Source organism: Cuculus canorus, chromosome Z (genome assembly GCF_017976375.1).
Source record: "Cuculus canorus isolate bCucCan1 chromosome Z, bCucCan1.pri, whole genome shotgun sequence".
NCBI classification, from domain to species: Eukaryota; Metazoa; Chordata; class Aves; order Cuculiformes; family Cuculidae; genus Cuculus; species Cuculus canorus.
The window spans coordinates 57,625,061-57,648,335 of NC_071441.1; the positions used below are offsets into that span (position 1 = coordinate 57,625,061).

The 23,275-nt window shown below is 43.7% G+C and overlaps 1 protein-coding gene across 8 annotated transcripts in view; it reads left to right on the forward strand.

The window, feature by feature from the left end:
• The window catches only part of FAM172A (family with sequence similarity 172 member A), a 309,719-nt gene extending 286,858 nt beyond the window's left edge, over positions 1 to 22,861 (forward strand). For all 8 annotated transcript variants that reach the window (XM_054053583.1, XM_054053576.1, XM_054053577.1 and 5 more), the window contains one exon: positions 21,947 to 22,861. In XM_054053583.1, coding sequence (XP_053909558.1) covers positions 21,947 to 22,089 — 143 coding nt within the window. In that variant the 3' untranslated portion in view covers positions 22,090 to 22,861. The remainder of the gene's footprint in view (positions 1 to 21,946) is intronic.
• The last annotated feature ends 414 nt before the right edge of the window (positions 22,862 to 23,275 follow it).

Genomic DNA, 23,275 nt, shown 5'->3' on the forward strand with positions numbered 1-23,275 from the left:
ACTTAAGAAGCCATGTGAGCAATGCCTTTCCACTGGCAAAGATCAGAGCCAGCTCTGCAAGTGATGCAGAGGTAAAAGATCATTGCTTGTGGTGAGATCCTGCCTGCAGATGCTCCAAAGAAACCTCCTTCAAGTTTGGAAAATCCAATCATGTTTTCACCCCTAATGAGATTAATTCCTCATTGATGTTCTTTGGAACAGCCATTAGTTTTTGCTTTAAATACCTGGATCTTTTTTATCCTGACCCTTAATTTCATTCACTGCCTATGTAATGGCCAGTATATGCTTCATAGCATTGTACTACATGAGTTTCCCGTATCCAAGCTGTATTATATTCTCCTTCATTTACTCATCACACTGCATTATGAATGAAATAATTTCACCTTCTTATGCAAAAGCCCAGTTTCTTCGGACCACCTCTCTCCACTCCCAGCTAATAGCTGCACACCTGTGGAGGAGCCTAGGAAAAGGCACAGGTGATCCTCAAGGGCAACACAAAACTGCAAGCAATACAGACAAAAGCTGTAGCAAAGCAGTGTCAATAAGCACTGTCCCCCCAGTTTTGCCCCTGAGCCATGCTGACATCTGCTAAATGGAGTGTCCTTAACTTGTCCCTTCATTGTGTGTTCTTCAAATAGTCTCCTAATGTATTTTTTCTGTCTGTAATTTGTTTTCTTTAACCACAGTAAGACAAAGAAGGGAAATTTTTTTCATGCGATGCTCTGTTGCTGCAGGCCAGTCACAGAAATGGACATTTCAGATCCAGAGTTTGGGCTCAGACACATGGGCTGGTGTAGTGACATAAAGGAGCAGTAGATCATCACCTTCTTGATGAACCACAGCCAAGGGAGAGTGAAGCACTGACCCAGACGGTCCCTTTTGTCTTTGCTTGGAGAGGATGAGTCTTCCAGACAGCTGCTCCCAGATGGTTTACAAAGTTGTGCCCCCCTCATCTCTGCATCCGAGGCATTCTTTGCAGCAAGATTCCTGCATTTGCAGGTTTGATGGTCTTTCCATCACCTACAAAGCCACATCTTTGCTGTCCCGATACGTCTTCTCTCTGGTCTTTTTGCACAGACAATCGCCTCTTGGTCCATTCCTCCTACTGCTCCTCAGGACCAGTTCTCCTCTCTCTTTATTTCCATTAGGTTGCTTTTTTTCCCATTCTCCCGTTGTTTCACCCACATTTGGAACCCAGGACAGAGTGCTACCCATGTTTAGTTCCTGTGCCTGATACCACAATTGCCTGCAGCATCTGTGAGCAGCAGCTCCAAAAAAAAAGTCTGGCTCAGCCCCATCAGCTTTGGGCTGGAGTTTGCCCGTTACAAACAGCATCTTCAGAGAGGTCTTTGGCCAGTTTGGCTGCCAATTTCTGGGGACCCTGTGCTGAGCATATGCGAATGGAACTTTTCAAAGGCTTGTGACTGGGCAAAAGCTGGGTGGTTTTTCATGGGAACTGCAAAAGGACAACAGGGACTCTACCTTCCAAATTTCAGACTATTGCTGTGAAGAACAAAGGCGCAGGAGCTGCTCAGTGAAAATCCTGTAAGGCTTTCTTTTTCTTTTCTTTTCTTGTTTTTTCTTTTTTCCCTCAACAGGGGCAAAACATGTTTTTCCTCAATCTTATTTCCTGAAGTGACTAAATCCTTTTAGTTGAAACATAAAAAAATAATAATAAGCAGCCTGAGGCAGAGACAAAGCATGGGAATTTTCATCCCAAATACTTAGCTTGGCAAAATTTATAAGCAACTGAAAACAAGCTCTTATAAAGGGAACTATTGAGATCCCTGACTACAGAGGACCTACTTGCATTATTCACAAAAGTCCGATATGAATATCTCCATGACCCATTTGGGATAGTAAAACCAATTAAAAAGTATCTGCTTTTCATATTTCAGAAATCCACGTTAAGCAACGTGTGTCCTAAAGAAGCATTTGGTTTTAGCACTTCTCAGGCCGTATCAAAGCTATTGCATCTATTTGATTTGCTAAGCATTCCTGTCACGGATTTATTTTATTAGTTTTGTTGGGATTTTTTTTCTGGACCTCTTTTGTTTTGAAACTTAATTTAAATAGTTGCACGCATATTAGAAGTCCAGCCCAGTCAGCACTGTGCAAGTTCAGCGGGACAAGGTGCATCCTTGGTATCTCTTGGCCAGAAAATATGAAAAATGATCACAGATGAGGTGGTTCTTCATTCAGGCCAATGGCAAAAAGATTTCCCACCAGCACCCCTGCACTCAGGCTTATGAGACAAATGCTTCCACCTATTGCCTAATCATGGTAGTGGATGAGATGCACATCTGCCACAGGAGCTGTGGGTTTGCATTCCTCACTTTTCTTCTTGTGAAAGAGTAGGAGCATCTGCTCCCCTTGCAGCGTGGGTCAGGGTCCTCCACGTGAGGGCTCTGTGTGGGTTTCTGAAGCTGTAGAAGACACAACCTGGTGACCAGGGTTCACTGCTCTTCTCCCAGATGCAGCTGCAGTAGCAGTACTGCTTCGCTGAAGGCTTTTTGGCATGGAAGCAAGTCCCATGGAAATGTGATACAGCTGTATTTTTGCTTTGGTGTGTAAGCTGTCTGTAGGGAGAAGAGGCAAATCTTCTGTCCTGGACCTTTCCTCCCTGTCCTTCCATTGCAGAAGCCCAGATGCACCGATCTCAACATGGGGCAATGGTCCCTGAGCTGCCTGGCTGTTGGCTTCCCCAGAGGAGAGACCACACAGGAGCAAACCCTGTATTTACAATGTTCTGTCCACTTGTTTTTTTACTCTTTCCTTACTCAGAAGCAGTCCCGTAGGCTTTCAGTATACCTGAATGCAGGTATGGAAGAGCAATCATGGAATCATTTGAGTCGGAGGGGATCTCAAAGCCCATTCAGTTCCAGCCCCCTGCCAGGGGCTGGGACACCTCGCACTGGATCCAATTGCTCAAAGCCCCATCCAGCCTGGCCTTTGAACACCTCCAGGGATGGGGCAGCCACCACTTCTCTGGGCAGCCTGGGCCAGTGCCTCACCACCCTCACAAGAAAACATTTCTTCCTAAGATCTCGTCTCAGTCTCCTTTCTTTCAGCTTAAAACACATGAAATTTTGGAATATTTGTGCTGTAAGACTCCATAGGGTTCCTGTGGAAAGTTAACAATTGTGGCTGCAGAGATACCAATGCAAAGCATTTGTGTCGTTCTGGTGCTGGAGCTGAAAAACGTGTCAAAACAGATGGGGATGTTATTGACTGTGAATTCTTTGCTTTTTAGTCAGTCATAGATTTTTCTCTTTTCACAACAGACAGGGAAAAAAAGTGTTTTCTTTTTTTTAATTTAATACTGCAATATATTGTGATTGTAACATTTCATTTATCCCCAGACTAACAGGGAATGTGCTATATATGTTCCAGCTACAGTGCAAGTTTTCCTCAAGTGCTTATATATGAGCTCCCCTCTAACTTCCCTCTACAGGAGACTGAGTTTTCATATTAACTCGTTGCAGGATCCTTTATGAGTAGTGACTGTCAAACTGTGCTTGTCTGTGCATTTGTGCATGCTGATATTGCTCTCATTTAGAATAACTTCAGCTCCCACCTCAATCTTGTTTTTCCCCATGCTGATTTTTTTACCTAATATATCAACAGTTTGTTTTAAACTTGTTTTGAAAACACAACCTACGGTGGTAGAGACAAACCAAGCCAAATTGGAGCAATAAGTATTGAAAGATATGCACAGGGCACAAACAAAAGAATTCCCCAAATGTATTTAAGTGATTTTCATCCTGTTTTTTTAATATAGTATTTGTGGGCCAACTGTGACAATAACTGATAATTTTAATGCAAGATGACATAATTCCAGTTCAGTGATTCTTCAGAGAGAAATTACCCAAACAACTTCTTTTCATTTTGTTCTAATTTTGTGAGGGGAAAAAAAAAAAAAAACCCTGCAAACCTTTAGATTCTCAATGTAAGGAAAAGAAAATAATTTGAATCATGAAGTTTGGAAACTCATTTAAATATTTCATCTCTCTTACACTTCCAAATATACTTTCCTAGCAGATCCCTGCATTTCCATCTCCAGCTCCCAAAATTTACTGCCTTCCTAGCTGGGAGAGACTAAAGTTTTCTTCATAACTCACTCAATGCTTGGCAAAAGATCTCTGTCATGACACAAGTGATCTTGCTTGCTTCTGCTGTGAGCTCCACAGTTTGACTTAGCAGCACTGGTTCTGCTGGAAGACTCCACATGGAAAGATCAGGAAGGTATTTTGAAGTGAAAATTGTGTTTAGAAGTGGACCAAGGTGATTAAGCTTCATTATTTTCTGTCTTTGGGTGTTTGTGGGAGAGTTCTTTCTGGCTGTTAGGGAAATCATAAATTGTTTCTTGCAATTGTTTCTTGAGGTGATTGTCAGGTTGAAGATACAGCTTTGGAGCTTTGGTTTAAGCTGAAAGAGGGAGGATTTAGGTGAGATCTTAGGAAGAAATATTTTCCTGTGGGGGTGGTGAGACACTGGCACAGGTTGCCCAAAGAAGTCGTGGCTGCCCCATCCCTGGAGGTGTTCAAGGCCAGGCTGGATGAGGCTTTGAGCCCCTCGTGCGGTGGGAGGTGTCCCTGCCCGTGGCAAGGGGTGGAACTGGATGAGCTTTAAGGTCCCTTCTGACCCAAACCGTTCTGTGATTCTGTGATTCATGTTACTTATTTTATTTAATTTTTTGAGGGTAATAGTGAATCAGTCCCTATTTGAAATAAATATGGTCTCCTAAATGGAGCTTGTTAAGTATTTTTGATGTTTAAATGAAATGGTTAAAAATTTTTGTTGTTCTGCAGTTGGATAAGTAGAGCTAGATTAGCAGAAAAACCCTGATTTTGGACCTGATTTCTGTCCAGTTGTGCTTGTCCTATGGATACAAGGCAGAATATGATCTGCAGCTGCTCCAGGAGACACCCCTATCTGTCCCTCATCCCAATGATTGCTAGGTCCCACTGAGCCTTCTCCAGCTGCAGCTCAGCAATGAAGCCCCATCAGTCACACGTGCAAGCCTATAGTCAGTGTCCTCTGTTCTTAGGGGTTTGTTTGATTGGAGAGGGTTTTTTACCTTATCATTAACTTAATATTTGCCTTCACATTCATCCCAGACTTTTGAGTTCTCCTTCCTGATGGTGGCAGACCCACCTCCCACATTCATGCTCATGTGTCTGACTCCCATAGACAGGGACGTCAGGCAGGGCGTTGTTGGAGGTCAACACATCCCAATGCACAACATGTCTTCTCGACTTCTCTGCCTTACGGCTGCTTTCACTTTTCCTGTACCCTGCTTTGCTGCTGCGATGCCAGTCTTCACCGCCTCCCCCACTTGATGCCTGTCTCGAACTCGTCTCCACATGACTGACTTGCCACCCTGGCACTCTAAACTTCACGCATGGCTCATTTTTGTTCAGTAGGAAGCAAAGGAAAGGTGTTGAGCTCTTCCAGACAAAGTTGCCGTTTGCTGCAGCAAGGAGGAGGGTTAGGCAGCAAGTGAAATGTAACTTCATGGTCATTAATCTCAAATGCTCCCTCTAATGACATCTCTGAGGTTAAGTCAGGGCAAGTGTGATATTATTCAATTTAGTTAAATCTGGTGTGATTCACAACTGCAAACCCTTTGCAGATTAGTGTTTAGTCTTAAATTTCTGGTTTCTGTGATATGAGAGCTTCAGAGTATCTTGCATAAAGTCTTGATGTGTTATGAATTAGGGTGCAAAAGCCTGAAATCCATGCGATGCACAAAAAAACCTCAAGTTCCTGAGTAGTTCTGAGGCAAATATGCAATTAATTTAGCTTGCAACACTAAGCAGCTGGGATGGCACCCTCACAAATAATTATTTCCCCCTTTATTTGCTCTCCCAGTGTAGATGCTGGGAAGAGCTGCTGGAGAAGGGCTCTTTTGCAAAGCCATGTTTATGAGCAGCGGCATTTGCCCAGCATGGCTGATCCTTACCTCTTCACACACTTCACCTCATTGGGCCGTAATAGGTGCAGACCTGTATTGATTACCATGAGTTGCAGGAGAGAAAAATCTTTGCACTTCAGATTGGATATAAATTATAAATAGCATCTCCAAAGGCTGCGAGTTACAGAAATGGCATTCTTCTGAGACAGCCACATGTAAAGCTGTTGTGGTAGAGGTTATTAACTTTATGATTGCAGCACAGGTGTACTTGACCCACAACAAAGATCATTGTCCATAAAATCCCGCCATCTGGGTTCAATCACCCGCCTTCTTCAAGAATGTTCATTAGCAACGACCAGCAAAGCTCACGCTAATAAAAGAAGGTTTAACACTCACTATATCAGTGTAAATTCACTGGTGAAACAGCACTGTCTTCTTGCCGTCTTTCTCACTAGAACAGCTGCACAGACTCCTGTAAGTGGGTCATGTGGATCTTAGATGCACAGGGGGTTCTTGTGTGTGTAAATACATATTTGTGTGCGTTACATACACAGCAGCTGATGAAATGCAAGTGAAAAGAATCTATCTGGTATGAGTTTGCCATATATGACTTATTGCAAGCGTGTGAGAGTTATTCACACCTCAAACTCACAATTTGTTTCCCACTTCTTCCTCAACAAATTTTTTACACTTACTTGACAGAATTAAAATTCCATCAAAATTAACAGTCTGTCAGTGAATCCCAAAACTTGAAGTTTTGACTGCATTTGTTACATGGTATTTGTATTCTGGTGGCTCAGCTCCATCTTCCATGGCATCTTACAAACTCAGACGTGTTTCTTTTCCATGAAGTCACTACAAAATTTATTGAATTTCCTATGAAATCACCATTCGCACATAGAATTTTGGCTGCTCGTTTCTGTTACCACTCAGGGTAGGGCTGCAGCATCTTCATGGATGTGTCCTCTTTGTATGCCTTCACCAACACACCTGGGTGATAGGTTCAGCCTGTGTCCAGGATTTTTAAGTACCTGCCAAAGCTGTACCTGGAACTTCCTTTTCTTTTTTAAGACAAAAAGAAAATGCAGAGAGGAAATATGTGTTTGGTGGGCTACTGCCAGCAACAGGAAGATGAAGATGTTGGCAAGGAGAGACTGGATGGACACAGTAGCGGTGAGATGGAAGAGGACTTGGTGAAACAGGGTCAAAGAAATGTCAGGAAAAGGGAGAAATTGGTGGATTTTTTGCCACTCCTTTCTCCATGCCATGATGACAGGAGAGCTGGGGTTGTTGGGTGGATGAGATGCAATAGGATAAGGGCCAAGTGGTGGGCAAGGGTTCGACAGGGGCTGCAAAATGAGCAAGTTATGCAGGAGCAATTCAGAAGTGGATGCCCTGGAGAAGTAGGTATACTAAAGAAATAGGTGTCCTGGAGAGATAGATATCCCAGGTGGAATAAAAACAGGCAAAGAGTGGGAAGAGATTTGGGGTAAATGAAGCCCTAGGAAGGAGTGAAGAGGGCATTCCTTCCCCTGAGGCCTGCACACCTACTCAGCCTTACAGGGTCAGTGGCCTCTCTATCTGCCCGAGACCTGTGAAAGTATTTGCTCTGTCAAGCCCGAGGTGTTTCTGAGTGTGTGCAGAGGCAACACTGTAATAAGGCCTAAGCTGTAAGATCAGGAGGTGAGGTGTCAGTGGAGCTCAGACACCTCGGGGTGTGGTGAGCAGCTGAATCAGGATTTTCAGGATCACTTGGGGTTAGGCTGTTAAGTTTCACCTCTCTTGATGTAGGAAGGTGAGTCCTTTTTGGCAGCTGGTGGCACCTGGAGCAGCTGTCCAGTAGAAGCAGGAAAGCAGGTGGACAGCCCTGTCTCAGCCTGGACTTCGCTCACCCTGTTCACACCATACTGCAGTGGCAGCTGTCAGGGTGGGAGGATGAGGTGAGTTTTGCTCAGGTTCCCCCAGGAGCAAAGTTGGCATTGCAGAGGCAGTGCATGGCTTCTTGGGGTTTTTTTCCTTAGCCACCACAAATGTAACCTCTGAAGGAAAATCAGGGGGAACTGTGATTCCTCCAGGGATGTTGTGTACCAGAGGACCGGGCAGAAGATGATAGATGGTGCCAATGGCATGTTGGAGGTGTTAGGTTGTTTTGGGTTAGATTGAGGTCAGTTTAAGGCAACAGTTGTAAGGTGAAGCAGACAGGTTAGTGAATACAAAACTGTACTACGAAAATACTCTGGGCTTTTGCTGATTGTAGTCCTTTGCCTGCACACATCACAGTATCGCTTAAGTTGGAAACACCATCGAGTCCAACTATAAACCCAACACTTCCAACTCCAGCACGAAACCATATTGTAAGCATGACATCCACGTGGGTTTTAAATCCCTCAAGGAGTGGTGACTCCACCACTTACCCGGGCAGACCTCTCCAATGCTTGACAACCCTTTCAGTGAAGTAATATTTCCTAATATCCAGTCTAAACCTCCTCTGGTAAAACTTGAGGCCATTTCTTCTGGTCATATCACTTGTCACTTGGGAGAAGAGATCAACACCCACCTCACCACAGTCTTCTTTCAGATAGTTGTAAAGAGCAATAAGGTCTCCCCTCATACCAAAGGACACTATAATACAAGCAGAAGTTTCCAAGGCTGGGGGGAGGGGGAGAAATCCGTGTGAAAGGTTTCTTATGCAGATTATAAACATTTTTCACTGCAGGGAGAATTAATTTATTCACTAAAGGCTTACAATGTATGGATTCAGGTTGTTGCTGAAATCATAAAAACACTGGGCGTTTGCTGCAGTTCTTCATGCCCCATGAGCCAAGTATTCCCACTGCAGTTTGTTCCTTAGACACAGGCTCATTCCTGTCCCTGGAAAGAGCATTAGTACCACGACTGCCAATGTCAGCATCCACACTGGTCTCCAGGCTCTGCGCCTGTTCTGAAAGGGGAGAAAATTATATTCAGCTGCTTAAAATTGCTTTATTGCAATTGCAAATCTGTTTCTATCCTGCTAGTGATTAAGGACTTTTTCCATCTTTATTAGACGAAGTGTCTTTACTGTCCTAGCTGCTCTGGCTGCAGGCACTGCCATTTGCACAGTGTTGCCTTGGCTGCTGTGTTTTGGGAAGCTCCAAAGCTGGGTCGGTTTGTGCTCACGCTGCTGGGTACAGCTGTTCCTCTGGTGATTTACATAATTTCATTTGCTTGGTGGGATTGTACAAATCTGTGGTATTCTTCACTGAAGTAAGCTGACATCAGCATTTTCTGAATTATTTTCCAATAATTAATTCTCCATCCGGATGTTTGGTGGCATAATGACTGTTGAGGAACAAATAATCATAAAAAACACCACAGAGAGTAGCTATTTTCTATACGCCTAGTCCTTTCACTTGTCTAGTCCTGCCATCATCAATGAAACTACTTGTGTAAGTTAGCACTCTCCCAAGTTGGCAGAGCTTGCCCACGAGGCTAAACTTCAGGTCTGCACTGAAAAGCTGTGGGATTTTTGAATAAATTCCTATTTAAAAATCAACCCTGCAGTATTTTGGATTCAATTAACTCACAGGTATTGTTGTGGTATTTTTTCAACGTGTTTAAATATATTTTATGAATACTGTGTGCTTGTTAACACCTGCAGTGATGCTTAATGAGCAGAGCTCCAGCCCTGAGCTCTGCAGAGCTCAGCTCCATTCCTAGGGTTGAGCCTCCCAGTCTGCAAAAGCAGGCTAATGGTGAATTTTTCCTTAGAAAACGCCTCTAGATGTGCCCTTGCAATGCAGAGGGGTGAAAGAAACGTAACTGACTGCTTGTAAGACTCTGCAACATGTTTCAATCTGTCACATAAATGTGTGTTTTCAGGTTTGTAACCTGTGAAATCTTTGAAGATTAAATACTTGGTTTTCAGTGGTCTTGCCCATCCACATGCATGTGTGTTCTCTCAGGAAGTGTCAGGTTTTTAGTAGGTCAAAACTTCTTTCCTTTTCCTTTTTTCCTTTTTTCCTTTTTTCCTTTTTTCCTTTTTTCCTTTCCTTTTCCCTTTCCTTTTCCCTTTCCTTTTCCCTTTCCTTTTCCCTTTCCTTTTCCCTTTCCTTTCCTTTCCTTTCCTTTCCTTTCCTTTCCTTTCCTTTCCTTTCCTTTCCTTTCCTTTCCTTTCCTTTCCTTTCCTTTCCTTTCCTTTCCTTTCCTTTCCTTTCCTTTCCTTTCCTTTCCTTTCCTTTCCTTTCCTTTCCTTTCCTTTCCTTTCCTCTCCTCTCCTCTCCTCTCCTCTCCTCTCCTCTCCTCTCCTCTCCTCTCCTCTCCTCTCCTCTCCTCTCCTCTCCTCTCCTCTCCTCTCCTCTCCTCTCTTCTTCTCTTCTCTCAAAAGGAAAATTATGGTTTTCAAATACTAAATACTTTTTTTGTGCTCTTGATGCAATATTATAAAACTTCTTTGTTCTGATTCATGAAAGGAAAAATACATTTACATTTAAAAAATATAGTTAGATCACTGAAGTATATTACTTGGACGCTTCAAATCCACTGTGATATACCCTGTGAATGCAATCAACTTTACTTGTTGCCCAAGCAAACCAAATATAGTCACAGACTGCTGAAAGACAGGGCTACATGGAAAGAAACTCAATGATTTATCTAATTTGTCCACATTCCCCAAGACAAGGTGAGCTGTACCCTTAATATTCCCAAGAGATGGTTGTTTAACCTGTTGTTAATTTTCATTGGTGAGATCCTGTGCCTTTAGTGGGTATGTTCTTACCCAAAAAAACTTCATAAGGTGTAAGCTAAATATCCCGTCTCACATTTGACAGGTAAAGAATTCTTATATTTGTCTTGAAATACAGGTAAAGATGTAGTTATGGATATGAGTAGGTAGGTAGGTAGACAGACAGACAGACAGATAGAGTAGATAGAGGTAAGATAGATATGGATAAGATAGATATGAAGATATACATATGGATATTGATATAAAGAGAGAGAGAGAAACAGATGAAGAGATATACAGAAATATAGATGTATAGATATAAAGATTATACAGAGATAGGGATAGGCTTAGGGATAAAGATAGGGAAGCAGACATGGACACGGATAGAGGTGGAGATGGAGATAGAAATAATAGAGAAGGAGACAAAGAGATATACAGAAATATAGATATAAGTATAGAGATATAAAGATTATATAAGGCTATGGATAAAGATGTTAGAGAAAGGGATGGAGATATAAACAAAAATATAGATGCAAATATAATTTCAACCCCTGCCTACTTCTCTCTGTATGCTGCACTATTTTAACATGAGTTTTAAAGTCCATAGTTGTAGAACATCGAGCACATCTGTACTGGACCCCTTCTTCAAGGAAATGGTTTGCTCTCCTGCAAGCATTCCCTGTGTTTGAAATTGCTGCCTGCGAGAGTATTGTTCAGTAACACAATGCAGGTCTGGTCCAGCCAGCAACAGGTGGGACCGTGTAATGCTAGAAGAGAAGATGGTCCTCTGAGCATAGTGTGTCGTTTCACCAGGCGCATGCATTCAGCAGTTTTCCTTATAGCTCAATCCCAAAGCTGACATCCACTTCCTTCAAACTGGATCCCTGGGAAGCCTGACATGGGCTGATCTGGTGTCCCACCAGGGCACTGTTTTCCTTGCTGCCTCTCATTATGTGGTGCAGTGCTGCAGATGTTTGGCAAGTAGAATAATTGGAGAGAGGAAGATTTAGACTAGGCATAAGGAGGAAATTCTTCACAATGAGGGCTGTGAGGAACTGGAACAGGTTGACCAGGGAAGCTGTGGCTGCCCCATCCCTAGAATTTTTCAAGGCAAGGTTGGATGTGTCCTCAAGCAGGCTGATCTAGTACGAGGTGTCCCTGCCCATGGCAGGGGGTTGGAATTAGATGACATTTAAGGTTCTTTCTAACTCAAACCATTCTATGATTCTGTGATTCTATATCCACACACAAGACTGTCATGGAGGTGACTTTCCAAGCTCGATGCAAATTTTGGGGAATTTGTTGTTTTTTGTAGTGGCTTTCCTCTTCCTAGCAGTCCTCAAATGATGTTGGAACAAAGACAGCTTTTGCACATCTTCATGCCCTCTGTTGCCTGGAAACAGCCGGGGTCCCTGTGGAAATTTGGGCTGGTTTAGCCTCCTCTGGCTGGTGGCATCTCTCCTGCCTGCCACCAGTCTTGCCCCTTGGCCAAGTCTTTGCTTTTCCCCTTCCAGAAGTGGGGCCAGGAAGGACAGCACCTCAGAGAGGTGTTCATGCAAACAATGCCGCTCAAGAACACCTCAGTCTTCCTGCTCTTCACGGAGGGCTTGTGCCTGCACCAGGCAGTCTCACAGTGTCTATGACTAGGGCAAGAGGGCTGGAGTGCCTCTGCTATGAGGACAGGCTGAGAGCATTGGGGTTGTTCAGCCTGGAGAAGAAAAGGCTCTGAGGTGACCTTATAGCAGCTTCCAGTACTGAAAGGGGCTACAGGAAATCTGGGGAGAGGCTTTTTACGAAGGTGTGTAGTAATAGGACAAGGGGAAACGACTTTAAATTGGAGGGCTGGGGAAACTTAGACTAGACATTAGGAAGAAATTCTTCACAATGAGAGTGGTGAAGCACTGGCCCAGGTTGCCTAGGGAAGTTGTGGGTGCCCACTCCCTGGAAGTGTACAAGGCCAGGTTGGATGGGGCTTTGAGCCCCTGATCCAGTGGGAGGTGTCCCTGCCCATGGCAGGGGGTTGGAACTGGATAACCTTTAAGGTCCCTTCCCACACAAACCATTCTATAATTCTATGACACAGATGAGAGTAGATCTGTGGGGATTTGCTCATTTACCAGCACTCCTGCCCATTTGTGCAAGACTTTTTGTGACATTTTGGACCCAAGGAGTCATGTTTTTCAGGACTGGTCACACCAGACCGGCCGTTCAGACCAGCCTGAGATCCTGTAATTCTTCTGTCTCTAGAAATGTTGTTTAATCAGCCTGTCTTTTTAGGTCTTCATTATTCTTTCCTTTTCTTCATGCAGTTGAGTGCAATTTTTATTACTATCACTGTTCGCATTGGTATTAGCAGGAGCACTGGATGCAGGGCACTACCTATAGCTGATTGATATCTATTTGTTTTCCTTTTTTTTAAATATATACTCAAAAGAAAATTATTTCACTTTTGGTGACCCAAACAAATGACCTTACTTAGGAGGGAACAACCTTGCAACTTGCAGTTATTTGGCCAGTTAGCATGCAAAGCTGCAAACAAATGACCCTTACTCATGGGACTACCCTCAATATTTAATGAAGAACAGTGAAAAATGACAGCTATGTTAGCCTTTTATCTCTTTCCTGCTTTGCAGACCTTGCTTGCACTTAAGCTTTTGCATGAATCTTTGCATTTGTTGTTTGCAGGGCAAGAGGAATTTATTAAATATTTTGTTACCTTTCTTGCTTCTTATGAGTAGTTTGTGTGTCATAAACAAGGGGTATAAAAAAGCTGGTTACAAGTATGGGAGTTGAGAGATGATCTTTGTTCTGGGTTGGCAATATGCTTCTATTTCCATCATCCTGCTAAAGATACTAGAGATAATAGATGTCCAACAAAAATAAACATTGGTCTGTGTCACAAGAGATAATAATCAAGTATGAAATGTCTATAGTACATGTAGGCTATTCCCTAGCAATGCTACAAAGGTTCCCACAACTTTCTTTGGATGAATATTGCATCTAAACCAGCCTACTGTGTGTCTAAGCCCTTTTTATGAGCTATATTTAATTTCTTCAGATTTTTCTGTTTCCTCCCTCTTGGCTCCTCTGAAGAATTCATTTCTCTACGCAGTTGCTTTTAGATTATTATCATGCCCATGACTCCACAAACTATTACTTCTTAGCCAAAATAAACACACAAAGATTTGGAGTTTGTTTAGGGGTTTTTTTCAGTGTCCCCTTAGAAATCACTTACTCCATTTTGTTAATTTGTGTATGGCTCATCTCTTAATTTTGCCTAAGCTTTCAACCTTTCTTTACCACTGGGGTGTCTAGAAGTGCATATGCAGAAGCTCCTCAGGTCATTGGTTTTCAATGCTCTTGAGCTAATGGACTCCTTCCAAACTTTTCATGAAGCCCTCATCTTCTTCAGAAGTAACTAGTGTTTTTAAGCAAAGTATATATTTTTTTCATCTCATTTTTCCTTACCTTTACTGATGAAGTTCTGAGAGCTTCTTCTGTTTTGGTGTTTGGGTCCTAAAGATTTACATCAGCAGAGCAAAATAGTCACAACAGACACAATAATTTCTTCCTGATCAAATCCACAGGATTCAGGGCTCATAAATGGAGAAACCTTATGAATTAAGAATAGTTCTTTCATTCTTGATAACATCTGATGTACACATAGGTGAAAAAAAAATAAGTTAAATTCCTGTTTAGAAATAAATATGTGATACAGAAATCATTTAATAGGATCCAGAAAGATGGAGGCAGGACAGACAAGAAGTATCTTTCTCTCAAACATATGTAGGGATTTGAACAGTATGTTTATGTCACTACAGAATTACAGAATTACTAATTAAAAGTTAAAAGCTTATATGAAGATTTTAATTTGTGTGAATGTGTGTGTGTGTGTGTGTGTGTGTGTGTAGATAATGCAAGAAAGGAAGAAATTTCCATTGATTCATAACTTTCAGGAGGAAAAATCCTTTCTGAAAGGCGTATCGCACTCACGTTCCCAGGTCAGATGGGGTTGACTTGTTTATTCATTTATTTGTAAAGGAAGAATGAATTGTGTTCCTTCTCATGGTTATGGAAATAAGGATAAAACACATTTAGTAAGTTTTAAAGTGCTTCTGTTTGTCTGAATGGCCCTTAAAGTCTCCATTTCACCCTTTGAAGCATTCAAATCAAGTTTTGGTAAGGCTTAGGGCGTTTTATGTTGGTGTGGCTAATATCGTAAATGTTAAACCAAGTGTTTGGAGACAAGATTGCAAGTTTATGTCGTGCCCAAAACTGGTGTCAATGTTTTGCAGCGTGGCAGGGGCTTGGTGTGGACCATAACCACGGGAACAGAGTTTGTTCCCACTATCAGTTGCAAACTCTTTGCTCAGCAAGACGGTTGGTGAAAGGCAGCAGCACTCTCCATCCCAATTGGAACTAAACCCTGAGGCATGGAGTGTCCTTAATTCATTTTGAAGCCTGCACTATTAGAGATGAGCCACCACTTAGAAGAGCAGATCCAAGGTCAGCCTGCGGCTAGTATTTGTGGAGAAACTTTTCAACCTGGAAAATTTTCCCTGCAGAAATATTCCAGTGCAGAAGCGCGTATGGAGATCTCTCTCAGCTCCTGTGCAGCATGGGAAACCTTTGTCCCACACATCTTGTAAACGCAGCAGGGGGCCACCATTCTTCCGTGCATCTTCTGAGCACTGCAGGAGGAGGCTTTTGTCCAACGCAGTGGGCAGGCACCGTAGGAGGGCACCTTTGTCCCACACAAACGGTAATCACTCTACAAGAGTGAGTTATGGGGATTGCAGAGTTCCTTCCCTCCACAGGCACTGTGCTTCCTAGGTGGAAGAGCTCATCAGCCTCATTGGGTGAAGAGCTGCATTTCCTGAGTAAGAGTGGAGAAGGGAACTGGCAAAACCACATTTACATGCACGTGTGCAAATGCTGTGGGGATGGTTCATACTGTTGCCTTGCAAGGCCACCACTGCAGGTACCAATCCCAGTTTCAGTTTTTGCTTTTCCCCTTCCTTATTTTTCCTTCCCATTTAGGCTGCCCTGTTTTTATGTTTATTTTTCTGTCCCTTCTTATGTTTACTTTGTCTCCTATTTAATACATCATTTGTTAATTAATCTAATTCACTAATAAGCACTCTCATTCTTTCAAATCATTAGTAAAGATGTTTAAAAGACTTGAGCCCTGATACCAGTCCCTCTGAGACTTCATAGGTAAATTTTCAACCCAATGTCATTAATTATTATTTATCTTCTCAAATACTTGAGCCACTTCCCAAGAATCACACCAGTTCCTATTTCCAGTCTGAGATAGGCAGTCTGAGATACTGTAGGTTGTCTCATAGGTATGGAGTTGTGCCTTTCTTCAACCAAAATGCAGTGAACTTGATGAACTGTGCTGCTGTTCCAGACTTGCAGTAGTAATTGCAGAGAGCAGAGTCCCAAACTGTGACCCAGTGAGGAACAGTGATTACATGACTTGACAAAGTGTTAAGGGTAGGGAGGCTCTGCAGAGGGAACTGAACAGGCTGACCCGTGGGCTGAGGCTAACAGGATGAGGTTGAACAAGGCCAAATGCCAGGTCTTGCACTTGGGACAAAAAAAAACCTGTGCAGCACTACAGGCTTGGGGAAGAGTTGCTGGAATGCTGCCTGCTGGAGAAGGCAGCCCCCTGCTTGGGGCTGTTGGGCGACAGTGGCTCAACGTAAGCCAGTGGTGGCTCAGGTGGCCAAGAAGGCCAACAACATCTTGGTTTGGATCAGAAACAGCATGGCCAGCAGGTCCAGGGAAGTGATTCTGCCCCTGGACTTGGCATTGGTGAGGCCGCACCGCGAATCCAGGGTTTGGTTTTGGGCTCCTCACTACAAGAAATACATTGAGGGGCTAGAGGGCCGAGGGAACTGGGGGAGTTTAGCCTAGAGAAGAGGAGGCTGAAGGAAGACCTTATCATTGTCTACAACTACCTGAAAAGAGGTTGCAGCAAGGTGGGTGCTGGTCTCTTCACCCAAGTGATGGGTGATAGAATGAGAGAGAATGACCTCAAGCTGCCCTAGGGGAGGTTCAAAGTGGACACGAGGAAAAACTTCTTCACAGAAAGGGTTCTCAAGCACTAGAACAGGCTGCCCAGGGAGGTGATTGAGTCACCATCCCTGCAGGTATTTAAAAGACAGGAAGATGGAGTGCTTAGGGATATCATTTGTTAATAGACAGGTGCGGCTGGACTTGACGATCTTGAAGGTCTTTTCCAACCTAGGAATTCTATGATTCTATGAAAAGCGATGCTGAGTCTGGACCCAGCCTGCAGAGATGCCTTGTGCGCTGTGAGTGCTTGTGGATGTGTGGCTCACAGCTAGAGCCAGTACGGGTGCAGTACCACGTAGTTGGGAGCTGCATTACCATAACTCTCAAGTGCTGTGAGTTCTCCTGAGCTGAAGTAAAGCAAGTCATTTGCAAACAAGAGGTAAGGGTGACTGCAGTCCTTAGAGCTTTTAGAGCAGTGAAGGTCATAATCCATTGTAAGTGATTCCCCAGGTTCCCACCACCCCCAAGTTGTCAGACTGACCTATGCAAAAAGACATGGCGATGGATAAATCTCTTGCCTGCTGATTTTTGTGACTCAGTAAAGTGGTCAAGTTTGGTCTTTGTCTGTTCTTGTCAAATCTGAGCCTCTTCTGTTTTAAGGCTCCTATTGTCCTAAAGGCACTTGTGATTTTTTTAAAGGTGATCAGTTAGTTTACCGATATTCAGGGGTAGGTATTTTGTGCTGTAGTTTCAATTAATCCTCCTTTTCTCGAATTAGCATTGTTTTTCTTCCCACCCTAGTCCTCTGGCACCTACCTGATTGCGCATGAATTCTGAGAAATAGTTGCCAGTAGTTCAGCAAGTTCATTAACCAATTCCCTGAGGACACTCTGATGAGTGTCATCCAGACATCGTGATTTTTGCAAGTTATTCCCTCGCCTGATCTTTTTTTTTTCCTATCAACAACTCCATTGGCAAGTCTCCATTATTTCTAATTGTCAATATCTGCTTGTGATGGTGGGTAAATTGATCCTGAAACTTGTTCTCTCTTTCACAGCCATTACTCTTTTTACCTCACACATTATTGGATGCATTTTCTCTTTGGAACTACTTTCCAAAGTCTGTGTTGAAATATACATCCAGTTCTCCCTACCTCCTTCCATCTGCGAGGCTGCTCTGCTTTTCATAGAATCATAGAATCTCTAGGTTGGAAAAGACTTGGAGATCATCAAGTCCAACTGTACCTGTCTAGTACTAAGTCATATCCCTTAGCACTTTGTCTACCCATCTTTTAAATGCCTCCAGGGACGGTGACTTAAACATCTCCCTGGGCAGCCTCTGCCAGTGCTTGAGAACGCCTCCAGTGAAGAATTTTTTCCTAATGTCCACTCGGAACCTCCCCAGCACAGCTTGAGGCCATTCTCTCTTATCCTATCACCCATCAATTGGGTGAAGAGACCAACACTCATCTCTCTACAACTTCCTTTCAGGCAGTTATACACAATGGTAAGGTCTCCCCTCAGCCTTCTCTTCTCCAGACTAAACAACCCCAGTTCCCTCAGCTGCTCCTCATAAGACTTGTTCTCCAGCCCCTCCCTCAGCTTTGTTGCCCTTCTCTGGACCCACTCCAGGACCTCAATTTCTTTCTTGTGGGAAGGGGCCCAAAACTGAACACAGTATCTGAGGTGCGGCCTTGCCAGTGCTGAGTACGAGGGCAGAATCACTTCCCTGGACCTGCTGGCCACACAGTTTCTGGTCCAAGCCAAGATGTTGTTGGCCTTCTTGGCCACCTGGGCCACTGCAGGCTCATGTTCAATTCCTGTTGACTAACATCCCCAGGTCCTTCTCTGCCAGGCAGCTTTCCAGCCACTCTTCCCCAAGCCTGGTGCACTGCATGGAGTGGTTATGTCCCAAGTGCAGGACCCGGCATTTGGCCTTGTTGAACCTCATCCCGTTGGTCTCAGCCCATCGACCCAGCCTGTTCAGTTCCCTTTGAAGAGCCCCCTAACCTCAAGCAGGTCAACGCTTCCTCTTAGATTAATGTCATCCACGAACTTACTAAGGCTACATTCAATCCCCTCATGCAAGTCATTTATAAAGATACGGTATTTCTTTCATTTCTCTTGGTGGGGCTGAGGGCACGCTGGGATTGATTGTTTTTTTACTCCTGCAACTGTAGTTGTAGCATATTTTAGGATGATCTAGCTGTCTCCTACATGTCTTTTCATTGCAACATGCTCCTAAGATTTCTTAAAGAATTAATGTCTGAAATCACTATACATGGTGCGACAACACATCACTTGATGCAGTACATTGAATCATGCAATTTATCATCACGGCTGTTGAAATTAGTGAGCGCTAACGGTATCTGTACTTTAGAGGACATTGGCTTTAGTACAACTGCTTCTTATTATCCAACTCTTCACAAATGATTCTTTCTATCAAAAAATAGATGGCTGCTCATGCATTTAATTTAGATTCGTCTGCTGCTAAATACACAATGGATATTGCAGTTGTCAATGATATTTTTCGTATGGTGAAAACCTCATGGCCAAATCAGTCATCACTCTTAGGACATAACTCCTCTTGCTTCTGTCTAATATTCCGAGCCTCTGGTATATAAATCATAAATGCACAGTCTGTGCAGTGTTAAATTTCTAGGGCTTTCCCTTTAGTAGTAGTTGAATGTGAATACGTAAGGACAAAATATGACCTTTAAATGACTATAAAGGGGCAAGGCAGATACTTGGCAAGCTTTTCTTATTGCCATATTAATCAAGCAAAGAATCATCATAATCCTGGAAACTAAATAGCCATTGTAGTGATTTTATCACCAGGGAAATTGTTCATCTGTCAGTAAGATTGTTACTAGGAAAGGGAAAATAGGGAGTGTTAAAATTGCTTTAGACCGCTGAATCATTGAGTCCCTCTAGACTCAAAGCTTGAATTGTTTTTTGAGAGGGGTGGGTTGAGAGAGGTTGCTACAGGAAAGCTGTAGGTTAATCAGTTTCAGCAACACCAGTGAATGTAAGCCTGATCTCTCTTGGGGACATGAAGAGAGTGCATGGGAGAAGGCAGGATGAAGAAAAGGATGTGGAGGCTTCAGAAACTTATTGTTTTCTTATTTTTTTATTTCTTTCACAGAGGAGGCAAGTTGTTGATAAAAAGAAAAAGAAAACAGCATAAAAAGGGGAGGAACAGCATAAAATTCACTGCCTGTATTTTCATCTAATTTAATCCACTGGATATTAATGAGGATGAATATGATTGAGACAGAAGGAGACTGATGCAGGCAAATGGGAGTGACAGAGACATGTTTATGTGGGAAGTGTCCTTGTAGGGCCCAGAAAGCCGCAAGGGAAGTTGTTTTGCCTCTTGGTGTTCAATGTGATGTTGCCACATGCTGGGACACAGATGTGTGAGTAGATCTACCAGTGCAGGAGTTTTCTTGTGGTGTGCTAGAACAACCTGTCCCTCCTTAAAACCAGCTTTCATAGCTGACATCTGTGCTTGTGCCATTGTGTGGGGCAGTGGGCAACTGCAGCGTACAAACCATGCCGTAACCTGAGGGACAGGTCTGATAGGCTGCCAGTTGTGCTGGGAGGCAAGCTTCATCCTTCTGCTATGGTGCAACAACCCTATGCGTGGAATGATCCCAAGGTTGGAAACAAGCGTTAATGAATTTAGCTATGGATGGTGGCTCTTGTAGGAGGTGGGATAGATGGTCTGCATTGAAAGCCACCTGCAAGATATGATGGACTGTCTCCCAGTAAAGAGTGTTCACCCAAAGATGCATGGAGTGCAACGAGTGCTCACCCAAAGATGGGTGAACTTGGAGGTGGAAAGTATTTGTTTAAAGGTGCCTCTAGGAAATTTGTGTAAGAAGTCATAATTATCTCCATACCATGAAGGCAAAGAGGGGGGATAGAAATCTGTGCATGCACATAACGTGGATCCTCTTTGTACAAAAATGCCTCTCTGTGTGGGAAGTGGTGTCTTTCCATAGAGGGCTTTTTTGGAGGAACTTGTCTGATGGCAGCCTGTGAGGGAGCAGGGGTGGGTGATGTAATGGGTAGCGCCTCACTCAAAGACATTCTGGAGGGGATGGCATACGTGCAGCCACCAAGGATCCACCAAGGATGGGTACACGGGGGTGAAGGTCCCAGTGGGGGTGTGAAAGTGGGTAAGTGGGTAGTGCTATGCCAGAGCATTCCTCCAAGTCAACCTCCCTGCATCCCCAGGGACTGCTGGCCACCCCACGTCCCTGGGAGATCATTGGCTGCCCTACATGGCATGCTTCTCTACTGGGCAGGCCACGGCCACCGTGTCCTTCATTGTTGTCACCCCCAGATTGTGATACTGTCACAAAACTGTTGCTAGGCAACAAATGTGGTTACCAGGTCTCAGCGAATAGCTGAAGGGGAAAGCGAAGTGTTGCACCATTGTAGAGTAACCATAGCAATGACCTACTATTACAGACTAAAGAATTGTCATTAACAATGTTAAAGTATCAAACAGAGGCCCAGGATCCAGAGACTTCTAGGCAGCATCTCTGCATAATTGAGTTACCCAGAAAGAGATCCCAACTCTTTCACAGCCCTTGGCTCCCTATCACCATCATCTTGGTTTTGTTTTGGGGGTTCTTCTGAAGGGTTTTTTTTTGTTTAAATAGAGCGGCTGTGCTGTGTGTTGAAGGGGACTCTTGTGAAACAATAGAAACACACACCAAAAAAAAAAGGAGATGGAGGTGAATCTGTTTGCAGAGGGTAGGGATATGCAGGAAAGGTCCACTTTACTGCCTCAATATTATGTACGGGTTTGTTGGAAAAGGATCCATGAAGAATGCCTTTGAGATGCAATGGTTGTTGTTCAGTTCAAGTGTTCTCTTTCAGTTAAAAATGCATATGCTAGGCTGAAAGTAATACAAAATGGAAAATAAATAGTACAAAATACACCAGCCTTGAAAAGCAGACACGTTTTTTTCGAGATAGGCCAGGCAGGTAAGGTGCTTTAATGAAGCTATTCTTAGCCAGTTGCTTTGGGATCTCACTTTCCGAGACCTCAGATGTGTCCAGAATCTCTGACCTGTGTGTGACCTGTGTGGCCGTGCGTGTGTCTGAGTGTGTGCAGGCTTGTTCCTGCCCAGCTGCCACCAAGCTCTGCAATGGAGTTGGCCCCAAAACCCGTGTATGCCCCTGGAACAGCCACTCATATTTCTATGGGTTTTGCTTTAACAACCTGCAAGTGAGACTGGCAGCAGCAAAATGACCCTGCAGTAAACCTGTCACCTTTGTATTTTGCAGGTACTGAGCGCCACGAACTCACTTCCTGGAAGAGTTTTTCCTCAATTTTCAAGTTCTTCAGCGAGGCAATAGAGGCAAAGAACAGCTCAGTGAAACCAACCCCGACTCGGCGCTCCAGCAGGATAAAATATGAAGACTTGTAAAAGGAGGGGAGGAAAGGAAAAAAGCACCAACACCAACACCGCCAACCTCGTCACTGCTTGTTTTCTGCAAGCAGTCTCACAACCCCTCATTAGATTGTTTTCTTCCTAGAGCATAGGGTCGTGATGTATACATCTAAATAGTTTTTTGCATTATTTCTAGATGAGTGCAACTGTCAAAGCAATATGGGTTCGCTGGTTGTGCTTCCTGTGGGCTGTAACTTGGATTTCGTGCTGCCCATCAGTGCGCAGATTAAGGCTGACAGTGGTACTGCACAGTGCAGCATGGTGCAGCTCTAATTGCCCTGACATAGCCCTGCACCAAGCTGATGCCAGAATTTAACAGCTTCGTCATGGTCCTATCGCCTGCAGGATTTTTTTGCTGCTTCCTTCTATTTTAAGACAGAACAAAATAGGAATTACTCTTTATTTTTTCAAAAAACAGCTCTAACTCAGAAGTGCTAACCAGCCCATGTTTTACACCCAGTAGCCTTCTCTTTCTCTGGGACCAAGTGGGATCAACTCTTGACTCTTTCATTTTCTGCGTGTAGGAGGGTCCAAGAAGTTTGGTCTAGATTTCTAGGAAAGCCCCTTTGTTGTAGAGATTTTCTCCTCCTGGCGGATCAATGGCATTATCTGTAGATCTTCTCTTCCTTTTGAAGGCTCCACTTAAAAAAATGCCTATTCATTAACTGGCTGGATAACACTGTGAAAATATGGCAGCAAAAAAAAGAGGGACACATTGCACATTTTAGTGTTTATTTTTAAATGCAAAGATGCTTCCTATTTCATATGCCGGGTTTCTAATGAATCGCCATCCCTTGATTATTTCCTTTTTCCCTAAGCTCATGGGCTCATCCCTACTTTCCCAGTCACCGGCCGGGGACAAAGGGGCAGCCAGGGGGGACTGCCGTGCTTGGGGACATCAGGACATCACGCCACGTGTGGAGGGGGATGTGGCTGTAACCATCACCGTCGCCTTCGGCAGCTTTTCTCCTCTAAAATGTCTAATAAGTGACAAGATGTGCCTGATAGCATGCCCGGCTAGCGAGCGTGCTAATTAAGCTCTTTTAGTGTTGATGATGCTAAATTAAAGTGATCTTTTATTCAATGGCCGTGCCCGCCTCATATCTGAAGCTGTTAGTGCTGAGGAGGCAAGACTGAAGCACATGGGTCTGGGACCCCCATC